Source organism: Balaenoptera acutorostrata, chromosome X (assembly GCF_949987535.1).
Source record: "Balaenoptera acutorostrata chromosome X, mBalAcu1.1, whole genome shotgun sequence".
In the NCBI taxonomy this organism is placed as follows: domain Eukaryota; kingdom Metazoa; phylum Chordata; class Mammalia; order Artiodactyla; family Balaenopteridae; genus Balaenoptera; species Balaenoptera acutorostrata.
The window spans coordinates 38,851,642-38,877,746 of NC_080085.1; the positions used below are offsets into that span (position 1 = coordinate 38,851,642).

The 26,105-nt window shown below is 39.3% G+C and overlaps 1 protein-coding gene across 1 annotated transcript in view; it reads right to left on the reverse strand.

The window, feature by feature from the left end:
• MAOB (monoamine oxidase B) overlaps positions 1-26,105 on the reverse strand; it is a 115,909-nt gene that overhangs the window by 67,640 nt on the left and 22,164 nt on the right. Inside the window, exons 2-3 of the mRNA XM_007180263.2 lie at positions 5,138-5,232; positions 3,556-3,693 (exon numbers count right to left, since the gene is read on the reverse strand). Coding sequence (XP_007180325.2) covers positions 3,556-3,693; positions 5,138-5,232 — 233 coding nt within the window. The remainder of the gene's footprint in view (positions 1-3,555; positions 3,694-5,137; positions 5,233-26,105) is intronic.

Here is a 26,105-nt window from a genome sequence, read left to right on the forward strand (position 1 = left end):
AAGGAGGAGGAGGCACAAATTAAAATATAGCAAGATCCCTTAAGAGGTTTATATTTTTTATCTTTTTCTTTTTAATTATGAGATAGTCCCTAAAACGGAACATTTTTCACAAGTCACTTTCAAGGCATGTAAACAGCTGCCTTCTAAACTAACCTAGCAGAAATTAGCATGACGATTTGTGAAACAGATTAAAAACTTCCGTAGATGTTTCACAATAATTGTTAAGCAGGAAGGACTGCATCACTGATTTGAGAAGTGCAGAAAACACCTTCTAAATTATATAGATTTGAGCTGAAGCGATCACTTTTCCCACTGATAATTACATCCCAGTATAGCTTGGTATCACGTCTCTGAATCACAAACAAGGTTTTGGAAAACCACATTTTAGCGACATAAGACAGATCTACTGTAGTACTAAAAATAAATGCCACTCAGTAGATGGAAACATTTCTGGCAGATCAGAGGCAGACAGCAAAACGCCCTGCACATCACAGCACACCAGGGGTTGATGCATGCTTGTTATGGGCCCAGCATGAGCACATCCCATCTGTCAACAGACCATTTCTTCCAGAACTATCAGAGAACTGGTGATACTGGGAGTCCTCGTTTCTTGGGAAACACACCCTTCCTTTGGATAGCTATCCTATCATGGGCTGCTGTAGCACCCCCTTGCCCCCTTTTGTGAGTAGTTCCATTTCACCAGTTTCAATTCCAACCATCATATCCAAATTCCCTAGCTTAATGTTATTAAGGCTGCACGTAAAACTCTGTCTTCTTTTAACGACCATGTAAGAAATTGAAAAAAACCAGAGTCCTTGAGCAGGCTGATTTGAATTGCAGGATCTGACAATATGAGAAGTAACACACTTGATACTCTTGATATTCTCAGGCTTTGGGTTGAGAAATACATGCAGGTCCGCTGAAGAAACAAGGCAGAAATATACTAGATATTTGCATGAACCACTTGGGAACAGTATTTGCACTTGGGAACAGCAGTTATTGAAATAGGTAATAGAGAGTAATGTCCAAATGGCCAAAGTACTGCCTACCATGACAGAGAAGACAACTTTCTGAACTACATTCTTCGGCATGTAGTAGCAGATCAGCTATCAGAGTTCTGCTCAATAATCCCAGAAATGGATGGAGTCATCTGAGATGCTTTTTACAGGTTCAAAATAAGAAAAATGACATATGAGCAAAGACATGGAGGTGATGATGGTGGAGAACAAATATTTAGTTTGGGGAGGACTTCTTAGCGCTAAGGTCTTTATTGTTATTTATTATCGTGTAGCGCTTCACTGGATACAGCCACAAGGAGGTCAAATTAGCACACTTATCAAGACTGAAAAAAACCTTTGTTTCATAAATTCATTAGTGTTTCAATCGTGTCAGGATGAGAATTAATTAGAGAGTAAATAAGTATATCAAACACGTACAGCAGAAGTCAGAAAATAGCAATATAGGAACATGAAAATCTAGGTACCAAAAGAATATTTTAGAGTGATTTTCTCTAGATAGGATTATTGGAGGGGTTTTTAAATTGTTTTTCTCTACCACATTTTCTTATTATATTTTTACAATAAACATGCTTTCCTTTTGTAATAATTCAAAAGCAATAACATTTATTTTGAATTTCATACAAAGCAATGTTGGCATATATATTTATTCTGTATCAAGTCAGAGATACTGCTTAATTATATTTTCTTAGCTGCACGTGGATTATATGAAATAGCTTAAGAAAGCAGCATTATTCGGTCATCACTCTGAAAAATTCAAGTATTACATCGTTTCCACAGTTGATGACTATGAGCAATCTCTTTCAAACAAGGAACATAATGTCGGCCGTAAGATTTCCAGATAAACAAAACGTCCTGAACTTAGCTCCTGACTGCCAAGAAACCCTGCCCACACACAGACAGAAAAGTGAATATAATTTCTAGTCATCTCCTTTGTCGGGAGAAACCTAAAAGAGATCCTAGTGTTCTGGGAATTCAGTCTCTGCAAGTCTTAAATGTTAGGACAAGATAAAGACAGAAGAAATCAGTCAAGATGAGCTACATATAAAAGCAAGGAACGCAATGAAGGATGTTTACTAAGTGTTGCTGATGGATGTTCAACAAATCACTCTATCACCATGCTACATTTTCATTTCTAATTCATGTGTCTCTTTTTCCACTAGACAAATAGGGAAGCAAGGTGAAAAGGCTCATAAAACAAAATCTGAACATCAACCAAAACACTTATGTATAAATGTTACCCGCATTATACCAAATCAGATAGATGTTTATTTCCTGTTTTATTAAATGATTCACAATGTACAGTCTATTATTTGTCCTTCTTGATATTATCACCCACAAATAATAACCAGGTGTCAACACTGTTATGTATATCAAAACTGACTGTTGTGAGTTCTTCTGTCTCCTAAGGGGATGGATGATTTCTTCTGGTGAGGAACTTGGCTCTATACTGCTCGCTTCCACTTACGGAGGCAAGTGAGGAAGAGAGAGGAAAGACTGAAATTCAAAACCTCTGCCAGTCCTTTCGTGGGACTTCAGAGTGGGGTCCAGGGTAGGTGACTCTTTGTCAGAGAACATCAGTGACATTGTGGACCAAGACAATGATGCTGGGAAAACAAGGATCAGGGAGATGCCAAAAGAGTCTAAAGGCAGAAACATGGTGGGAGACTGGAATCCACAGAGAAATGTGGCCAGTGAGAAATCCCCAGGGGCACGCTGTTTGAAGGGCTTATTAGAATTAGAACGTCCAGTATTCAATTCTAAGTTGTTTATGTTTTTGCAATTGAACCCCTTACCCACACTGTTCAAAACTTCAGTCAATTTTGCTGTACACAAATGCTTGGGGTGGTTCGAAGAAAATCAAGAGAAAGAGATGAATTTGAACCCAGGTTGACATAGAACAAAGGAAAGAAGAGAGTCACAGGCCATGAGTGTGAATGAGCACAAGTATCATGGAAGCAAGAACCATGAGCCACAAATGATCATGGGAATTGGAAACCCAGTAAACTCACAGGAATTTGGGGGAGATCAATGGAGCTTCCCCATGAAAGATGGAATTTGAGACTTGACTTACTTTTATGTAAATCTCTAAAAGAGAGTGAGTTTAGCCTCTACATAGGACATAATGACCAAATTTCAAAATATTACATTAGACATATTGCAAATACTCTATAATGTGAAGTCTAGGGCAGCATTGTAAAACTATACACAGGTTTTTGTATCACATGAAAGAGCCCCAGTTATTTTAATAGAGGTATTTAATAAATCAATCACAAATGTTTTTTTCTCTATTGGTTTTGTTAAACTTTTTACCAAATGGGCAATACCACTTCATCAATAACCTTCCCAAATAGGTTTAGAATTCTCCTTTGATAACAGTAAAAAAAAAAAATTCTCAGAATGGTTGAAATATACTTATAAAATACATATGCATCATTCAAGGATGAAAGAGATTGTCTGAGGGGAGGATATGGAATTCATATATGGAAAACACCCAAAGAGAAATCTTCAAATCCTTCAAAGGCTGGTGCAGGCTTACCTTTACATGGTGAATCAGACGCTCTACTTCATTCACTTTGTAGGTCTCCAATCCTAGCTCCTTGGATAATCTTAAGATACGATTCTGAGTTGGGCCAACATAAGATCCTCCAAGGTCCACATATTTAACTTTTTGGTTCTGTTTTCCCATGGAAAAATAAAAATAAAAATATGTGAAAATGTTATTCGTAAGATAAAAAAAAAAGACAGCCCTGAAATAAGCAAATTGGCATTTCATAGGTTCTAGACACACGTTGAGGTGTATCCATAGAAAACTGGATTCTGTTAGCAACTCTACTTCAGTCATGCAACTTAACAGTTATTGAATCATTCCTTAATGTAAAGCAAAATTGATTGACCTTGAAATAGGCAAGAGACTTCTGAACCCCATCATTCTCAATACATACCACAACGTGCTTTGGGTTTTAGTGGCTTAGATTTGTAAGCTGTGAATTACTGATGAATTTCTCTTTACTTAGCATTTCAGGCTAATTTTGAGGCACCTAATGCTAGAGGAAAAGCGAAAAAGGAAATGACCACTTCTTTTCTTTTTTTTCTTCATTGATTTACAATGTTTCAGGTGTGTAGCAAAGTGATTCAGTTTTATATATATATATATATGCATATATGTGTATATATGTATGTATGTGTATATACATATATATATATACTCTTTTTCAGATTCTTTTCCATTATAGGTTATTACAAAATGTTTAACATAGTTCCCTGTGCTATACAGTAGGTTCTTGTTGGTTATCTATGTTATATATGGTAGTGTGTATCTGTTAATCCCAAACTCCTAATTTATCCCTCCCCCCTCTATCTCCTTTGGTAACCATAAATTTGTCTTCTACGTTTGTGAGTCTATTTCTGTTCTGTAAGTTCATCTGTATCATTTTTTTTTAAGATTCTACATATAAGTGATATCATATGATATTTGTCTTTCTTTGTGTGACTTTCTTCACTTAGTGTGATAAACTCTAAGTCCATCCAGGAAATGACCACTTCCTTTGTGGTTTGCTCATCCAGACATTTGAAAGATAGCATTAGGGAATATTTGGTCCTAATTCAAACCTTTGAAAGTGCTCTTATGTTCAACAGAAAGTTTTCTATATGGTTATGAATTAGCTTCACTTGAACCGACTAAGGGCCAACCTTTGAAAAAGAGTGACTAGAAAAACTCCCTATGTTTGAACATGTCCAAACATAACTGGATTCCTAATAGTCAGGGACACCAGAGCAGGCCCTCCTTTTCTGTTTTTGTTTGTTTGTTTGTTGATTGTATAGTTCCCCGACTTAAAAAAAAGGGAACATACATTTCACAAGGGCAGTGGTCTTTGTCTTATTCACTAATGTATTTCAAACACCTAATTATTGGTGCAATCATTTATTGGGCAAGTGCCAAGTATCATGAGGTGAGAAAAGGGACAGAAGAAAAGGGTTGAAAAGGAAGCAAATTGAGAGGCTGTGGAGAGTAATTTTCACCCTCTTAAAAAGAGTTAAATGAAGTTCAAGAGTTTCAGAAAGAAACAAGAAACTCAGCTTCAGTGTCATGTTTCTCCAGCCCATCATTATTGTCTTACCCTGATGGTGTAAGTCCTGCCTCCCACACGGTCCCGGGCTTCCAGAACAATCACATTCAGGCCAGAGTCATGCAGGAGTTTGGCTGCTGCCATACCTGGGAGAAAATACAAGAAAAAATCAGAATCAAACACTTTACAGGGACTGCAGATCAGCTCCTCATGCTAACAGCCAATGAGAAAAGTCCATGTTAGCTCATACACATGGCTTATCATCACGTTCAAGTTATTCAGCTTACAGGTGGCTAGGGTTTCTCAATAGAGATCCAGAGTCCAAGTCTGGGAAACCAACTGCTATTTCTAGAAAGAATAAAAGGGATTTCATTTTTGGTAAAGGTCTCAAATCTTAAAAACTTCTTTGGTCACTATATCAAAATGTCTATCTTTAAAGACTAAATTACATGATTATGTGTCTGACAACATGAAAGAAAACACAAAGCCACACAAAAGAGAAATGTATAAGCCCCAGCAGACACAGGACGAAATAGAGCCACTAACTTCATTCTCAAGGCAAATCTGAAAATCCGGTAAATTGGGGAGTGGGGGGTAGAGTCAGCCTTCAAAACATGTGAGAGGACCTAAGCTTTACTATTAAAACCGAACTTTTAGAAGTTGATGTAAAGTTTCAAAACCAAGGACATAAGATTCAACCCACTTAATTGTCCTAATTCCCCATATGATCCATCACTGAAGAATGAAATGACTCCATTCATTCATTCATTTAATTATTAATGTAGTCAAAAATACTTATTGTATGCCTACTACATTCCCACCATCATGAGTTCAACTTAAAAAAGAAAAAAGTTTTATTGAGGTGCAATTTACATACAATAAACCTTACCCAATGAGTTCAGTGAGTTTTGATAAAGTATAAAGCTTAGCATAGAGTTCGAATATGTAGTTTTTGGTATAAGTACATCCTGAATGTAGTTTTTGACCTCACAGATCTTAAAATTCTGCATCTTTAACTTAACAGAGTTTTGTAAGAGTTTTCTCAGACAAGAGAACTCTGGTGCTCTTACCACGATGAACTGAATTTGCTCAGTTCCAAATACCTTACTCGTTTGCTTTATGAGACCAAACAAAATCAAGGAAATGACAAGATGCTGTGCCTTACAGATAAATGAAACAGTTTCTATCCCATCTTTTAAAAATAATAGTTCTGGGACTTTTAGATCGCACTAGTGTGAAAAAAAATGATTCCCATAAAAATTGCTAATATTCATATAGTGCTCACAACATTTGAGATGCCAGTCTCAGTGTTTTAATGTATATTTTTAATGCTGTGAGAATTCAGTGAATTCAGTGAATTCTCACAGCAATCCAATAAAAAAGGTACTATTGATATTGCCATTTTATGGCTGGGGAAACTGAAGCACAAAGAGGTGTCCAAAGTCACATAACGAGCCAGCAGCAGAGCCGGGCAGTTTCGTTCCAGTGTCCGTTTCTATAACCACTACGGGTATTGCTTTTCACGGGGCCTCAGAGCCATCCTTTTCATAGATCGCCATCTCTCAATTTTTGCTTCAGGGAGACATTACATTTCAAAAGATATTTTTCACTTTGTTTGGACCAACGTGTTTTTAAAACACACTTGTAGGGACCTCCCTGGTGGTCCAGTGGGTAAGACTCTGCGCTCCCAATGCCGGGGACCCGGGTTCCATCCCTGATTGGGGAACTAGATACCGCATGCATGCCACAACTAAGAAGTCCGCATGCCACAGCAACGATACCACGTGTCACAACTAAGACCCAGAGCAGCCAAAATAAATAAATAAATACATACATATTAAATAAGTAGAATATTCTAAAAAAAGCACACACACTTGTATCTTGTGGTTTGATAAGAATCCATGGAACATAAGATATGAGCCTACCGTAAAAGCCACAATGAAAAGCTGAGGCTTCATTTGCCCTCTCTGAGCTGCCCTAAAAGAAGAAACCATTTTTTTTTTAAAGAGGCTGATGTGGGGCTTCCCTGGTGGCACAGTGGTTGAGAATCCACCTGCCAATGCACGGGACACGGGTTCAAGCCCTAGTCCGGGAAGATCCCACATGCCCCGGAGCAACTAAGCCCGTGCGCCACAACTACTGAGCCCGTGCACCACAACTACTGAACCTGCGCTCTAGAGCCCATGCTCCGCAACAAGAGAAGCCACCGTCATGAGAAGCCTGCACATCACAATGAAGAGCAGCCCCCGCTCGCCACAACTAGAGAAAGCCTGCGCGCAGCAACGAAGACCCAACGCAGCCAAAAATAAATAAATTAAATAAATAAATTTAAAAATAAATAAATAAAGAGGCTGATGTGACATTTCACTATTTGAGTTAATTCATCATCCGATCCCTGCCCTTGGGTGCAAGGCCGGGACTTCCAGTTGGTGGTGGGGTAATGGTGCCAAAGTCCACAGCCCCTCGAGCAATGTGCACAAGCACTGCAGAACCCTAATTTAGAAATACAGGGCTTGGATTTTTCACTCCAGTTTCCTAATTTTATCTTTATAAGGAAAAAACAAAGAGAGAGAGAAAACCTTTCTATTTAGAGTCAAAATTGCAGACGATTCAAGGCCGTTTCTCTTATCAAGCATCAGTTCAACAAATGAAATATGAAATAACATGCAGCCATAGTAACAGCTGCTATCATGGAATTCAGATACACTTGCTGGGCATGTTGAGGCTTAAACAAAAGGGCTCAGAACGAAACACAACATCACTCATATACACTAGCATTTTATATTCCACAAAAGGTACTACTGGGTAAGTGCAGTTACCCAATAGTATCTGATGCTAAACAGAAACATTTACTAACACAAGCCAGGGTCTTATCAAATCATTGAATAGAGTTCTTTATGCTCATGTGCCTTAAAAAGGCATAAATAGAAATTACAAAAATATCTTTAAATAGGGCAATACGAGAATATGTTGTTAGAAATACCTCACAACTTGTCTCACTCATGCTTGTTGGATATCAACTGACAAAAACTGATTTGAAAAATAATTGACGCAAATACCAATGGCTTAAGAAAGTCCCTGCAAGTTTAGGAGGAGGGAATTTTAGGAAACTGAAGAAGAAACTGAGGAGTTGGAGTCTGGTCCGGAGCTGATTAAGATTGTTAAGATGTATAAACAACAAGGTCCTACTGTATAGCACAGAGAACTATATTCAATATCCTATGATAAACCATAATGGAAAAGAATATTAAAAAAAGAATGTATATATATGTATAACGGAATCACTTTGCTGGACAGCAGAAATTAACACAACATTCTAAATCAACTATACTTCAATAAAACTTTTTTTATAAATAAAATAAAAAAAGATTGTTAAGATCTCAAGGGATTCCTTAGTGATGACTGGCAAAAGGACTATGGTTTGATTAATCAAAGAATAAGCAAACAACTAAGTATCCAGAAGCGACCCAGCTTACAACAGGGTTGTTTCCCAAGAGCTCATGTTTATGTCAGTCATTTGGAACTTTTTTAAAAATAAATTTATTTATTTGTTCATTTTTGGCTGAGTTGGGTCTTTGTTGCTGGGCGCGGGCTTTCTCCAGTTGTGGCAAGCGGGGGCCACTCTTCGTTGCTGTGCACGGGCTTCTCATTGTGGTGGCTTCTCTTGTTGCGGAGCATGGGCTCTAGGCGTGCGGGCTTCAGCAGTTGTGGCACGTGGGCTCAGTAGTTGTGGCTCACGGGCTCCAGAGCGCAGGCTCAGTAGTTGTGGCGCACGGGCTTAGTTGCTCCGCGGCATGTGGGATCTTCCCAGACCACGGCTCGAACCCGTATCCCCTGCATTGGCAGGGGGATTCCTAACCACTGTGCCACCAGGGAAGCCCCATTTGGAACTTTTAACACATTTTGCCATAGAACAAAAATATGAGAGATGGTACATTCTCTGGGAAGTCTGGGAATTTTAAAATGCAATACTATTGTGAAAAAAAAATCATAAAGTAGCAGAATTACATTTGCCCTAAGAACACTAGACAATGTAATTGGCACAGTTGAAACAGGCAATCATTTCCTGACACAATGCAATAACAGCTAAGAAAAAAAAACCCCACAGTAATAGCAGCCAACATCATAAAGCATTGAGGATTGCTTTGCTGTGTGAAGAAATAGCATTTCATACATAAAGCTCATCAGATTTTCACCACAGTGCTGAGAGGTATTATTATCCTCATTTTAAAAAGAAAAAATGGAGGTTTGGAGACATTCACTGACTTGCCGTAGATTATACAATTAGTAAATGGCAGGGTCAGGGTTCAGCCCCAAACCTGAATTCTTACACCACCCATGGACCAAAAAGGAAAAATTAAAAATGCAGTAATCTATACACTGATTGATGCAAAGTGTCTTAAAACATTCTGCTCTCCATCTAAATAGAAGAATCTTAAAATATCAGTTTTTCTCTTAAACAGATATTTAATTTTTGCAACTAATTTAGAAACAAGCCTATAATGACTTCGTACTTTTAAAAAGCTAATTAAACTTGAGTTTAACATGCAGGATCAGTTACTATTTCACAATGATCATTTGGCAACTTCAGAGGCAACCCTATGTGTCCCTGACACGCCTTTGATAAGATCATCTCATTTGTTACCTCTAAATGGTGCAGGATCGGTAGTATTTTGGCTCAGGGAGTCTCCTTTGGATGAATAAGCATAGCATGGCGCACCTTACTAATGGCAGACTAAAGCCTAATGCCATGAAATGATCAAAATATTTCATCTCCCTTCCCAGGTAATTCACTTGGAAAATGTTTCAGCAAAGTGATGACTATTTCAATTAAATTATTTGGATACTTCAATTTGGATTAGACACTCAAATTATTTAAAATACCGAAACATCAGTGGTTTGCAGCTTTACTAACATTCTATGCTTCCAGTTTTGTGCCACGGAAAAGGGCCCAAGAGTAACATACTGTAGGAGACTGAAAAGTACACAGTGCAGGTAACAAAGGGGCCTCTTCTTGCTTTGTCGATATGTCTCATGTCCTTCCTATCAAAACCTGATATTTAACAGAATTTGTCAGCATTTTAAAATGCAAAGTTAATTGTTTTGAAAACATTATGAAACATCAGTACTTCAATATTACATAAGAACTTTTTCTCAGTTTAAAGTTACCCAAAAAAAGTATCATGTTAACCGAAACTGAGAAAAAAAATTCACTGTACCTCAAAGCATCTCTACCCTTATAACACTGGTAAACCATATAAGCACTCCCTCAGGAAGGATAAAAGCCAAAAGTATGCAAATAGCCCTCATCACCTCTGTCACTTCTGACAAAGCAAATGGTTTTATGAGAAAATTCTAGAAACAACCAAGTGACCTTCTGATCAAAGAACTGGAATTCTTTGATGTCTCTACAGAGAATGCCTTTTCAGTTATTTAACACAAACACACACACACAAACAAAAGGGTCTGGGGTAAAAAGAAAAATATCACCAATGTGAGATTAAATTCATTAAAGGAAAGCGGCATTTGTAGGTAGAATTCAGACATTGATTGTTGAACTCTTCAACACAGAGTAGAGGCAGGTAAAGATTATCACTGAAAACAGGAACATTTTGAGCACTGACTGCATGCCAGTTTCTATTCCAAGTGTTTTACATATAAGAATTTATTTTTCCTCCTAACAACTCTATGAAGTGGGCAGATGTAAAAAGAGAAGCACAGAGAGGTCAAGTAATATACCCAAGGTCACACAGCCGGCCAATGGCAGAGCCAGTATTCAAATCCAGGCAATCTGACTCCAGATAACAAACATGGCCAGCAGCCTTTACTAAATGGTGAAACACTGAAAGCCTTCCATAGAACATCACGAACCACATAAACATCAGGGTCACTGCTAGCACATTCCATACCTTTGTGTAAATGACAAGAAGGTGTTACAGGGAAGAACAAAATCTGACTACATGCTGGATCTGTTTCTTTTACTTTAACCTTTGCTTCCCATTGCTTTTGTTCACTAAAAGGATACTGTCTATACATAATAGCCTGCCTCAGGGAACCCTGCCCCTCTCTGTGAATGTTAAACCAAAGTGCCTTTAAAGTTCAGGGAAAGATCCTGACCCTGTCCACCTGTGAAAGGCTGCAAGAAAGAAGAAATTAACACATCCCCTCCCTGAAGCTGGCCATTCCAGGTGATATTTGCAAGACTTATGGCCTTTTTACCTTACTTCCTCACCTCCTCCCTCTCTTTGTTCTATAAGAGAAACTGGCATTCAGACCCCATAAGATGGTTCTTTTGAGACACTAGTCTGCCATCTTCTTGGTTTGCTGGCTTTCTGAATAAAGTCGCTATTCCTTGCCTCAACACCTCATCTCCCGATTTATTGGCCAGTCGAGCGGTGAACAGAGCGAGCTTGGACTCGGTAACAAAGGCACACACTCATGGCAGGTGAATTTCAAAAAGGCATCCTTTCTTTGGGTGAATGCAGCTCACATCGGTGCTTGGCTAGCAGAGTGTGGGCTGGATTACAACCCTTCTTTCACGGCATCAGCCTGAACAGCTTATGCCGTGGCCTTGAAACTCAGAAAACTTATTTCCTGAATGACAAGAATTTAATTATCTAGTCTTTGTGTCCTGGATGCTAGTACACAGTTGACACTTACATGTTTGTTGAATGTATTCATTTAATACCCTGCAGCAAAGATGACATTTAATTACTTAGTCAAGAAATAAACAAATGGCTGAAATGGTGTCTATATAAACATAATATATTTGTTTATGTAGTATAGGAAACTAAACTATTGACACACGTTGAAACTGATTTCTTCTCCTCACACCGGAAATGGTAAAGGGATACCCTTGACTTTTTCAAAGAAAAAGAGCTGGAAAGAAAGCCGGCCAACCAATTATAATAACCACCTTATATTTGTACAGCACTACAGTTTCCAATATTCACACACATTAAGTTCTTAACAATAAGCCTTTGAGGCTCTCATTGTTATTCCTATTTTTCAGATTAGAAAATGGAGTCTGGGAGAGATTCAAGAGCTTGCTCAGCGTTACACAACTAGCGATGGCAGAGCTCGGTCTAAAATCCGGCTCTGTTTCTGTGAACTGTGTGTTCTTCATTAGTCACATTACTTCCTGTAACATACAAAGCCAATGTTGTTAAAAAAAATTCTCAAAGCATGCCGAGTTTTAAAAATAGAATATTTCTTTATTAACTTCCTTGGAAAGACTATATTGATAAAAACCACCTGGAGTCTGTCAGTGCCCAAAACCCTGGGACCAAGACATTTACAGGCAGATCTGAAGACATTTAGAGCGTCGCAGTGCCTGCTAGGATACCGCCATTGAACTACTCATTAAGAGGTGCTTTGGCCAAACAGTTCCTCCTCAAGTCCAGGCTAACTCCTCTTTCCTGAGAACGCACCGATCACAACTTTCTTGAAAACTGAAACAACACATGATATAAACTAAGCATATCAATGTGTATGTACCATCACTTTGATCACTGAGAAGCAAAGTCTAGAATTACGTTATTCACATCTTGCCCCCAGATATGAAAAAGACTCCAAGCCCTCTTGGAAGCCCTTTGCTCTGTTTTCTCTTAGACAGTCAAAATATACAACACAAAAACAAATGGCAATAGCTTCTAAAATAAAGGAGACCTTTACTGAAGCCTCAGGCCGTGGGATGATTTATGCTCTTGAAAAGGAGAAAAAAACATCAAGCTTTCATGAGTTGCCATAGCAACCTTTCTCCAGATGCGGCTGCTTCTGAGATACTACAATGAGATTGCCTTCCAAGGCCTTTCAGAATACATTTAAAACCATAAAAATTGTTTCATCACGCTTTACATGTAAATTATTGCATTTCCCTAAAATGTCAGCAATCATAATGAGTCTCGTTTCATAGCCAAGCTCTTGTCTTTTTTTGTCGTGTGAAAGGAGTGGGTTCTCTTTCGTGTATTATAATCATGGTAGACAAAATTTGTTTCTGCTTCACCTCAATATGGTCTCCCATGAAAAAAGGAGGCAAACCCAGAAATTACAGCCTTGTCTTTCCCAAATTTGTGTGTTATAATCTTCATTTTAAAAATTGTTACATAAAACTAATCGTTTAATTCACCTTTAGGAAATTCAATGGAATATATATAAATAAACACACACTCCTTTAAGAATACTGTTTTTTAAGTATCGAAAATAATCATATGATACCACGATAGTTTCCTTGACTGTGATTTAAGGGTGAAATATCTCATTGCCCTCCTATGGATTACCAACATGATTTTTATTTTATTTTTATTTATTTATTTATTTTACCAACATGATTTTTAGAATCACAAACATCTTTAAGGTAGAATATAAAATAGGAGAGATACCATTCCCCCTTTGGCTCACCCACTCCCTAGATCTTAGTCTCTGAAAGAGCTGGGTGTTACAAATGCCCAGAAGAGGGTCACAGGCCTGCTGTAGAATACTTTGAACACTTCTTCATTTCAACATCTCCTTTCACCAAAAATGAGATGATTAATTTGGAATTCTAGCAGAACAGAATAAAATGTGGACGTTGCCAAGGAAAGGAAATCTGGATGAGATGTGACAAGTAACTGGAAGAAATGAAGTTACAAACCAGTCATTTGGGAGCCTAGCTTGGAGCCTGGCCCAGGAGGTTTACTTCGCTGCTGAAACACCCTTGTGAGCCAAAGACCAAGGCAGTCAGCGGTGTGCAAGGACCAGAGTGAAAGGAACACATAGCCTCATTCAAGGACAAGGCAGAACATTGTCATTCTGTAGAAAAGCTCTATGCCAAATAGGTCTAATGGGCTGTATGACCTTGAACAAGAGTCCCCACCTTTCTGGGCCTCACTTTCCCCATCTGCAAAATGAATGATTAACCCCCTTTCCATTCTGTGATTAATCTACATGAGACAGGACAACAATTTTAAATAACCTGGAATTTCATTACATAGGTGGTGTCTTCATAACCCCAAAGCATTAGCCCAAAGTCTGCCCTGTGGAGCATGAAGTTTGAGTGACATCAATAGGTGTTAATAAAAAACATGTGAATTTTGTTATAATAAAAGCATTGTGATAAAAACAAAACAAAACAAAAATAACATGTAATTTTTGTGCTTGTTGTAGGACAAGAAAATGCAGATGCAAACAAAACTGGTTAAGGATAGGCGTGCTAAGGTAATTAGAGGTAGAAGGTCCCGATGTCTGTGGCTTCTTTTGAAATGCATCAAAAAAAAGAGGGATTGATAGATAAAGAGAGGGATGGATAGATGGATAATATGCAACAAAGCAAATATAGCAAAAATGTTAACTGTACAATCTAGTTGGTAGGTATATGAGTGTATATAATTCCTTGAAAATTCTCACAATAAAAAATTCTGGAGAAAAAAAGTTAAATCGGGTGGTCAAAAGGTACAAACTTCTAGTTATAAAATAAATAAGTCATGGGGATGTAATGTACAACATGGTGACTATAGTTAATCAGACTGTATTGTATATTTGAAAGTTGCTAAGAGAGTAGACCTTAAAAATTCTCATCCAAAGAAAAAAAATTTTTGTAACTATGTGTGGTGATGTATGTTAACTAGACATATTGTGGTGATCATTTCACAGTACATACAAATATTGAATCTTTATGTTGTACACCTAAAGCTAATATATGTCAATTATATCTCAATTTTTTTTAAATGGCTATAAAATCAAAATTATGAAGATGATTATTTGAAATAATAGGTGGGTTTTCTTAGATTATATATATTTTTAATTGCAAAATACTTAAGGTTTGCCCAACTTAAAGATGAATGGGGCTTCCCTGGTGGCACAGTGGTTAAGAATCTGCCTGACAATGCAGGGGACACAGGTTCGAGCCCTGGTCCGGGAAGATCCCACATGCCACGGAGCAACTAAGTCCATGCGCCACAACTACTGAGCCTGAGCTCGCTCTAGAGCCCATGCACCACTACTACTGAAGCCCACGCACCACAACTACTGAAGCCCGCGCGCCTAGAGCCCGTGCTCCGCAACAAGAGAAGCCACTGCAATGAGAAGCCCGTGCACTGCAACGAAGAGTAGCCCCCGCTCGCCACAACTAGAAAAAGCCCGCGCAGCAACAAAGACCCAACACAGCCAAAAAAAAAGATGAATGAAGCATTGTTTAAGTACAAATGTTCAAATGTTTGCTGACATTTTCTGTATCAACAATGGTTGTTAGTAATATGCTACCAAGCTGCTGTAAAATAAAATAAAAATAAACACACACACACACAAAGTTAAACTGGTTTCTATCCAGCTGGACGTATTGCATACCTCCATCAGGAGATACTATATACTATTTACATAATTTCTTAGTCTCTATAACTTATTGGGGGACAGAGGATGGAAGTGATTTTCTCAAGGGCAGAAATGTCTCCTTACATATTTTGGGAAATACTACCTAAAGCAACTGGTCCATTTGGTCAATTTGTAGCCATTGTGGCTACAACTGGTGGTGGATTGGTCACAGAATCCCCTCTCAAAAATAACCGCTCCTCTCTTCCCCCCTACAAATCAAACATTCTCAACCACACCACTGTCCTTAAGCTGCACGTTATCAAGGAGTTGATATCCAAGCCTAACTTGCTTCTAGAAGAGAACGAAGCCGAACAGGCGAGGCACCACAGGGGTGGGAAGAGGGTGACTGTAATGTGCGTATTTGGAAAAGGAGCTTCCTGGGGAGGCTGGAAGTGTACTTAGTTCCACCAAGTGGGAAATGGTGAAACAGCAGTGTAAGAAACTAGAAGTTTCCCTCTTTCTTCTTCTTTCAAGACATGCAGTGCAGCAGGAAGGCCCATGGGCTACCAGTTTAGAACCTCTGCTCTAAGCTCTCTGGGCCTCATCTCATTAATAGGGATACGGCTTCAGCAGAGGTCACCATTTTCCTGGGTTCTTACTGATTCGTCAGCTCCTTGCATGGCTTCAAAGATGGCAGCTCTTCCTGTTCCAAAGCAGGGCTCTTCATCAAACCAGTAAGGAAATCCCTAGTTTTCATTATACTCCAGCAATATTGAATCCCCTCCCCCTGTGGTTCTTTCCGTATCCCACACTGTGTTTAGTGTTTCCAGGCCTTTGTTCTCCTGGGAAAATTTCACTTAATACCATCTCATCCCCCAAAATATAGCTCAGGCTCTAGACAATTTGCCTTACCCAACTGTCTCCCCCAAGGTGTGTTATGAGCCCTGAGTCACGGTTACCATAGCAATGAATACTTTACCCCTTATTAGAGCACCTACAATAAGAATGAGGAGACCATGGTGGGCCAGGAGAAGGTAGGCTGAGGCAGAATTTGCATCTAAATCCCCAAGAATATTTTGGGAGCTCTATAATTTTAAACTTTTCACTCAAATTATTTTTGGAAAGAGGCTTTTCCTGTTATTTCATACCAACTGTTTGGAGATAGGTTGAAAGCTCTCCATGTCTGGCCAAAACCCACCTTGTGGTTTGATAAAAGGCTTCCGGAAAGCCAAAACAAGCTGTCAATGTTTGTGAAGGCAGGGCCTCAAATGGAACTCAGATGAAGTTACTTGTATGTTCATTAGGTTCAATTCTTTTTAGGGAAAATTATACTCTCAGAAAAAGTAAAAAAGGATCACTCTAAATCTCAGTGAGAGGTCCTGGACTCAGTTGTTAGGTTAATATCAGAAGAGGACCTGCCACAGAAAAATGAACACTAGTGCCAAAATGTATAGAAAAACAAAATATCTGTTGCTGTCTGGGCAAATTATTTCAGGGGTATCTGTAGCTGGGATCCAGTTTCCTCATTCACTTTAGGACATCTACTCAGTTACCCCAAATCAAAAACAAATTTAGGTGCTTTTAGCCAGAATATCTAGATTTCATTCTGAGAAGTGGGCCCCAACCCTTACCAATCCAATTGTCTTAATTAATTCCTTGCGTGAAATCGGCTTTGTATCACTTCAAAAAGGAAATATTCATCTTTCTGAAAAATTAGACATCTCTCACATTCAGGGTCTACCATTGGTTAGGTGATTAAATTTATCCCCTCCTTTAAACCTCAAGTTCCTGACCTGTAAAAGAGTGGAAGTATTTACTCCCTACCTTATCAAGTAGTTGTGAAAAGAAATTGAGGCAAAATATATAAGGCTCTTAGAACATTGCCTGTTGCATGGTATATACTCAACAAATATCTGTTCAACGAACGGATCCAACATCTTAGGAAGTATTTGGCTTTGAAATTGGAAGAATGAGGTTCTGACCCCACTTTGCCTCTTAGGCACTGTGGAATCTTGGGCAAATAACTTCTGAACTCCTCCTAATTCCAGTCTGTAAAACAGGGATGTACCTTGCAGGCAGAGTTGAAACAAAGATTATGTGTGCCAAATTACTTGCATATATTGGGCCTGCTGTTGTCATATAGTGATAGGCAGGCTGGGCCTGCCAGGGAATTAATCATGCCTCTGCTTCCTTAAGTTCCACCTCCCCACAAATGCTTATTGGCAACTCAAGCCTTTCTATAGCATGTCTCATCATCCTTTGATTCAGTATAGATGATTTATCTATAGACCCACGTCTTACAATATTGGCATAACATCCCAGGTTTTATTATTTCTTCAAACTGTGCATCACACAAAAAATGACTGGGTCTTAAACCACCTTCTTTTTAACCTATAACAAAACAAATGGATAAATTGTATCACAGATTGGACAAATGACCACTGACCATAGCAGAGAAGAGGTAAAGCAATTTTTTCTCTGTTGCTAACATTTTTATCATGGGAAGAATATTTTAATATCTCTTTTCTAAAATTAAGACTATTTTATTTGACAGATACCTTCATGCAATTAAATGAATAATGTTTTTGAACCTTAGTATGTAATTTCCCACTGTCCAAAATGGCTATTTCATGCCTTTTCTTCTTAAACTTCCATGACACCACCTCCCCTGCCCCCAGCCCTCTTCGACTGGTGACTCTGCTTCATTTTTTATTGAGAAAATAAAAATATCATCTTTCCATAATAAATCCAGCTATATACCTTCACCTGTGCCTGCATGTACTGCTTTACCACTTATGACTTAAGTGAAGTGGCTTCTTTAAGGAAGTCAACCCCCGCCACTCTCTTTGGATCCTATTCCCCCCAGGGCTTTGATCCTCTAATCATATACTTTCTTTCCTGCATCATCAATTTCTCCCTCTCTCCTGGATCACTGTCATCGACACACAAACCTGCTCTGGTATCTCTCATCTTCAAAAAACCTAACTGGCCCAATATCTCCTTTTAGCTCCAACCCCTTCCCTCTGCATCTCTTCATAATACTTCTTCAAAGAGTTATCTTCACCCATTGCCTCTATTTCTCCACTTCACTTCAGTCAGGCTTTCATCCCTACCATTCCACCTAGACTACTCTTGTCAAGGATGTCAGTGATTTTCATATTGCAAACCCAGTGGTCCAGTCTTGGTCCTTAAATTAATTGTTCTCTTAGCAGCTTCTCGTCTTGTCCTCCTTCTTATTCTCTCTTTCTCTTTATAATGTCCGTAGGATCTGCCTTAATGTCTTTTTGGCCGCGCCGTGCAGCTTGTGGGATCTCAGTTCCCCGACCAGGGATCGAACCTGGGCCAAGGCAGTGAAAGCCCAGAATCCTAACCACTAGGCCACCGGGGAACTCCTTTGTCCTCCTTTTTTTTTTTTTTTTAATTTATTTCTTTTTGGCTGTGTTGGGTCTTTGTTTCTGTGCGAGGGCTTTCTCTAGTTGTGGCATGCGGGGTGCCACTCTTCATCGCGGTGCGTGGGCCTCTCACTATTGTGGCCTCTCGTTGCGGAGGCTCCAGACGCGCAGGCTCAGTAGTTGTGGCTCACGGGCCCAGTTGCTCCGCGGCATGTGGGATCTTCCCAGACCAGGGCTCGAACCCGCGTCCCTTGCATTGGCAGGCAGACTCTCAACCACTGCACCACCAGGGAAGCCCTGTCCTCCTTCTTGACCCACTGTCTTCACTTGTTTCTGGGCCACACACTTCCTTCGGTTTTTTCCTCTCTAACTCTGCTCCTTCTCAGACTCCTTTGCTGGATTTTCTCCTCTTCCCAGCTTCTAAATGTTGGAGAGCCCCAGGACACTCAGTTCTTGGATCTCTTTTTTTTTTTTTTTTTAATCATTCTTGGGTGATCTCACTCAATCCTATAGACTTGAAGCTTCAAGCTTGATATAGAAATTGCCTACTTAATTGTGCCTTCAGCAATTTAATAATCATCTCAAACTTAACATATCTCAAACAGAGGTCTTGAGTCCCCTCCACCAAAACCAGTTCTTCTGCAGTCTTTTCCACCTCAGTAATGGTACCACACTTCACCCAGTTGTTCAGGCCAAAATCCAGGAACTATCCTTGTTCTTTTTTCCTCCTGGCCACTCCACCCTCCAATCAATACATCAGTAAGTCAACTCTACCTGAATACAACCATTTCTTAGCACCCGTACTGCTACTACCTTGGTCTAAGATGAAACCATCTTTCCTTTGGACTATTGCAATAGCCTTGCAACTGCAACTGCTTCCACTCTTACTTCTCTGTTTTCAACTTACATAGAGTAGAATATCCTTTAAAGCAAAATCAAATTCAAGACATTTCCCTGTTTCAAATCTTCCAATGACCTACATTGCAAAGAGGTAATCCCACCTCATTACTTAACTTACAGGGCCACATATGAACTCACTCTTGCCTACGTATCTTGCCTTAGTACCCACTTCATCCCACTCCAGCCATGTTGATTTTCCTTCTGTTCCTTGAACACTTCAAAGTTGTTCCCACCATAGGGGCTTTGCATTAATTGTTCCCATCTCCTGTAATACTCTTTTCCCTGACATTTACATGTTCAACATCTCTGATCTCAGCTTATACCTCACCTCTAAGGAAGAGGTATTCCCTGACTCTGCTCCATCGCACCATCTATTTTATTTTTCATGGATTACTTGCCACTGGTAGTACTTTGTATGTATGTAGGTAGGTAGGTATTTATTTGGTTGATTTATTGGTTATTTACTGTGTGATCCTCCTCACTAGATTATAAGCTCTGTGAGGGCAGGGTCTTACTTGTTTTGTTTCCTACTTTATTCCCAGCACCTGGAAGAATATCTGACAGGTAGACATCCTCAATAAATATTTGTTGCTGGCATGAAACAATTCAGATAAGTCAACTAGTTCAGCTGCAAAGGATGAACAGGGGCTCATTTTGCAAAGAACTTACTCTAGTGGGTTCATCAGAACGCATTTCTACTCAAAATCTGATATATCACAAAACTTATTTTAATGTCAGTGTGACCATTTGATCACAAGTGCCCTTTAAAATCTTCAACCCCAAATTTTCTGTTCCAAATATCTTTTTAATTACAAACTTATTCCAAAAAATTTGCAAGGGAAAAAGTGTCAACATAGAAATGGAGTCTTCCACCTGGAGAAGGATTCATACAGGTCTCCAGATATTAACAGTACAATGTCAGCTCCACAACCTGCCTGCCTCACATCTAAAGGCTACAGAGTTTCCTTTAATCAATAACATAGTCTGGGCACCCATCAGAAAACTAAACTATTTCCTCAGCCCAAGATCACTTGAGCATCTGATATTTTAAAAAGGTATTTTAAAGGCTTTGTTAATTATGAATTCCTCTGGGGCATTTAAATCTTAAGCCTGCACCATTAGGTTGTGGAACAGAAAGGTATCTGGTCTATGTTGTACCAGCTACTTACAGAAGTTTCTTATACATTAAATGTGTTTTAATATTATGCTCTAGCTGAAATTGTGTGTGTGTGTGTGTGTGTGTGTGTGTGTGTGTGTGTGTTTAAGTACCTTAAACAAACTCTGTACTCCCAAGCTTTGGGCATAGCACCAAATTGTAATACCAATCTGCATTCCAAGTTGAAAGGTGAAACCACCTCTCATTAGAGGTGGCTTCCATCTTGTTGAAAGGAGGTGTAATCCAGACCTGGGGGTCCTCTGATCCTTGACAAATTCCTCCTAGACAAAGGAGCAAATGGAACTGAAAATGCCAATGTCAACACTTACACCTACAATTGCAAAAATGCATTTAACAGGCTTTAGTAACAAAATTCTAAATCTAGAAAGTTATGCTGTGATGTTCTGTTCTTCTGTGCCCCCTCGTCCAGCTGAATTTCTGTTTGGTTCAATGAGTCTATTTCTGGGGCTCCTCTACTCTGTGTATATCCTTGTGTGGGTCTCCATGTACATTCTTAGCTTAGTCTTACTATGTCCATCTGTATCTCATACTTCCCCAGTTCCTTTTGTCTCTCATAACTGACCCAACTACAAAGCCAATAGTTATCTATCTTCCCATCTGTTGACTTTGGCTGGAAATACATAGTGATTTGGAAGTCATCTTAGCACAGGTGAAGTTTGAAACCGCTACGTTCCCCTGGGGGTTTGTAAAAGCAGTAGGATCACAATACAAATTTTGCATAGAATAATACCACAAGGAAAACACGTTCAAGGAAGTCTACTTATTGGACTAAACCATTTTAATTGCAGTATCAGAATCATCCCGTGGCTTTTGGCCATACACCTGGGTGTGAAATCTGTACATTGGAAGGGGTCGAGAAGCTCACAGAAGACTACCTGCATTAGAAGGGCATAATCGTTCTCAAAGAGCACTTAAACATCTTGGTTAAAGTTTTTAACTGTAACCAAGAAACATATACGTAAATACTGGTTTATTCAAAAAGAAGAATAGATTCCACCCCAGATTCTAACCACAAATGAAGAAAAAAAAGAAATAAAAATAGCCCTCCCAGAAAATGTAATTGACTAATAGACACAAGAAAAATGTTCAACTTTCTAGTAATTAAAAACAACCATTTTCACCTCTCAATTTGAGAAACTGAGAAATACCATTTTCACTTGCAATCTGAGAAAGATTGTAAAAAAAGGATGATATTAAAGGCTGCCAACAATGTGATGAAACAAAGCTGGCTGGAATAGTAATGGGTAAAACATTTGAGAGAAGCAATTTGGCAGTATCTGTCAAAAACTTTAAAGTATCCATATCTTTAAATCGGAAATTATTACTTTATGATTCAGTTCCAAGAAATAATATCAAATGTGGAAAAAAGATTATTCCTAAAGATCTTTAGTGCAGTGTCGTTTATAATAACAATGCACACACATAATACATAATGTCCAATAATCTGGTATTAGTTAAGTAAGCTATGGTAAGCTTATTTGATATTAAATTGTGTGCGTAAAGGCTGTAATAATGTGGAAAATGCTTATGTTTTAGTATCAGGTGAAAAGATATAAAATTGTGTCTGTTCTATGACTATAAATATAAATGTGTGACACACACACAGAGAAAACAAACAAATGCATGAAAAAAGGCTGAAATAAAATATACCCAAATGGTAAGAGTGGTTGTCTTTGGATGATAAGACTTAAAAATGAACTTATGGGGGCTTCCCTGGTGGCGCAGTGGTTGAGAATCTGCCTGCCAATGCAGGAGACACGGGTTCGTGCCCTGGTCTGGGAAGATCCCACATACCGCAGAGCAACTGGGCCCGTGAGCCGCAATTACTGAGCCTGCGCGTCTGGAGCCTGTGCTCCGCAACAAGAGAGGCCGCGATAGTGAAAGGCCCGCGCACCGCGATGAAGAGTGGCCCCCGCTTGCCACAACTAGAGAAAGCCCTCGCACAGAAACGAAGACCCAACACAGCCATAAATAAATAAAAATAAAAATTATTAAAAAAAAATGAACTTATGAAAATAATTCATCCAGAATTAGTAAAAAAAATTTATTAGTTGTGATGCCATATGAGTAGTTTCGTTTACTGGTCTATTTCCAGGATTCATTGTATAAATGATTGACTTTTTGTTATAAATTTATACTTTTTAGAGACCTAAAATTAAGCACTTAGAGTCACATAGTTGCAAAACTTCTCTGTAAATCATAGTCTATCTGCCTTTATATTGTCACTAACCTTCCCTATTTCAGAAAAAAATTGTATGCAAGTAAATTGACAGAAGTGCTTTCCCAAAGCTGTATATCAAATCTAATAAAAATAAACTCAACTGCTTGAAATTTTATGAAATTTACTTCAATTACAACCTAATGATGACAGTGGGGAAAGGAGCGAAGGATGTACATTAGTTTTTCAAGGCTCAGGAGCTGTTTCCGTTAATTGCTTTTTCTTTGAACACCACCAATACATCTTTATTAGATTACCCTGTAAATTTTGGAACTTAATGACATTGTTTATATTGTGCTTTCTAAACTGACGAATACAATGCAATTATCGCTCACCCATTAAGGGATTGAATTTGGCATCAAGATCTGTATTCCAGGCTCACGGGCCAACTAAAACGCCCCAACGTTCATAGGAAAATTGTTACTAAGGAAAATACTTTTTTTTAAAAAAATTTATTTATTATTTATTTATTATTTTTATTTTTGGCTGTGTTGGGTCTTCGTTTCTGTGCAAGGGCTTTCTCTAGCTGCGGCAAGCGGGGGCCACTCTTCATCGCGGTGCGCGGGCCTCTCACTGTCGCGGCCTCTCTTGTTGCGGAGCACAGGCTCCAGACGCGCAGGCTCAGTAGTTGTGGCTCACGGGCTCAGTTGCTCCGCGGCATGTGGGATCCTCCCAGACCAGGGCTCGAACCCGTGTCCCCTGCACTGGCAGGCAGATTCTCAACCACTGCGCCACCAGGGAAGCCCCAGGAAAATACTTATTACATGTTAAATATAATACCTAAATATACACATAAATATATTCATGTAAATATACACATTTTATATATAAGCATATACTTAAATACACCAGTAAGTATTTTCTTTGGTCAGGGTTTTCCTGCGAATGTTGGGGCATTTTGCCCCAAGGATCTCTTCCAGTCCCAACCATCTGGGAAAAGCATACGGGAGAAGCAGGCAGCTTAGCTGGTCAAGCCCCTCCTGTTTCCTTCCAGTTTCCTGGACTAATACAGTCGACTTCTCTTCCCAGAAGGCAACACAAAATGCCATCTTTCTAGGTGCATCCACACTATGTGGTATCCAGAAAATCACTGAAGATGACATTCTAAAATCTTAGGTATAGAGAACAGACTTGTGGTTGCCAAGGGGGAGTGGGTAGGGGAGGGAAGGACGGGAGTTTGGGATTAGCAGAGGCAAACTATTATATATAGAAGGGATAAACAACAAGGTCCTACTGTACATACAGCACAGAGGACTATATTCAATATCCTGTGATAAACCATAATGGAAAAGAATATGAAAAAGAATATATAACTGAATCACTTTGCTGTACAGCAGAAGTTAATACAACATTGTAAATCAACTATATTTCAATAAAATTTTTAAAAAATCTTAGGAAGATGATTCTCAAAAGGTTAAGCATAGAGTTACCATATGACCCAGCGATTCCACTCCTAGGTATCTACCCAAGAGAAATGGAAACATATGTCCACACAGAAATTTGTACATGAATGTTCATAGCAGCACTATCACTATCCACGATAGCCCCAAAGTGGATACAGCCCAAATGGCCATCAACTAATGAACAGATAAACAAAATGTGGTCTATCCATACAATGAAATATTATTCAGCCATAAAAAGGAATGAAGTATTCATACATGCTACAATGTGGATGAGCCTTGAAAACATTATGCTGAGTGAAAGAAGCCAGACATAAAAGTCATTTATGGTATGATTCCATCTATATGAAATGTCCAGAACAAGCAAATATCTAGAGATAGACAGTAGATTAGTGGTTGCCAAGGGCTGAGGGTAGGCGGGTAGTGATGGTGGTGGTGGTGATGGGGAATGGAGAATGACTGCAAATGGGTGTAGGGTTTCCTTCTGCCGGGCCAAAAAAATTCAGAAGTTACATTGGGGTCATGATTACACAACCCTGTGAATATGTTAAAAACCATTACACTGTACACTGGAAGTGAGTGAATTGTATGGTATGTGAATTGTATATATCAACGAAGCTGTCATTTAAAAACTTTGAGAAGATGAAATTTTAGAACTCGATAAGGTTTACAATTATTATCATTCCTCTTTAAAGTTATGTTGAGGTTTTAATGAAAGATGTTGTAACAGGTGTTGTCCATGCCCCACCCTCCCTACATCCCCCCCTCATTCGTTTCTACTTAAGCCCTTGACTGACTCTGCCTCACAACTCAGTGGGGATAACTGTGGAGTATCCTCCACTGTCTCCCCCGGGGTTCCCAGCAGGATTGAGCTCCGGTCACCCACAGTGGAAACAGGCTTGAAAATTCATCCTTTTTGACTTCCTTACCTCCTCTAGCCTTCCAAACCCCTCTGGGGTTTGCTGGGATCACTTCCCAAATAAATGACTTGCACTCACATTCTGTCTTAGGGTCAGCTTCTAGGGGAACCCAAGCCAAGATACATGCTACTCTTTCTTCCTTTCTCAAATAATAGCCATATCTTGCCCCACTAGAAAGATCTAGGATGATGATAATTGGTCAAGTTATTAAAAGAAAGAACACAGACACAGAGAGATAGATTTAGAATTAGATTTTGTTGACTTGGTTTTACAAATAATGCCGAGTTTCCTTCAACTGCCATAATAACTACAGCCCATCTTTACATGCCAGGCTGCATGGGGAATGTGGTGGCCTTTGGAGCACTGTCTTCCCTGGGGGTTCCAACCAGAGGATTCTGAGACCTCAGCCTACAGGTGTAGAAGGAGCACCTCCCAGTGCAGCGCTGTGGATGGGGCGACTGCAGCGTGTCCAGTCCATGGAAACAGCAGCAAGGGCTTCAGGGGATCAGAGCAGGGACACTATAGCTGGCAGAGACTAGCAGATGGAAGGTTCCGGAGTCAGCCAAGTTTTGGTGAGTAGGGAACCCTACTGTCCTCTGGGGTTCAGTTAGCATGATGGCCCTACTCAGAGGGACAGAACAGCAGACGCCATGGAAGCACTGCCACCAAAGTACTGAAAGCTTAAAACTGGAAACTTGGTTGGTACTCCTACATGTTGAATTTTT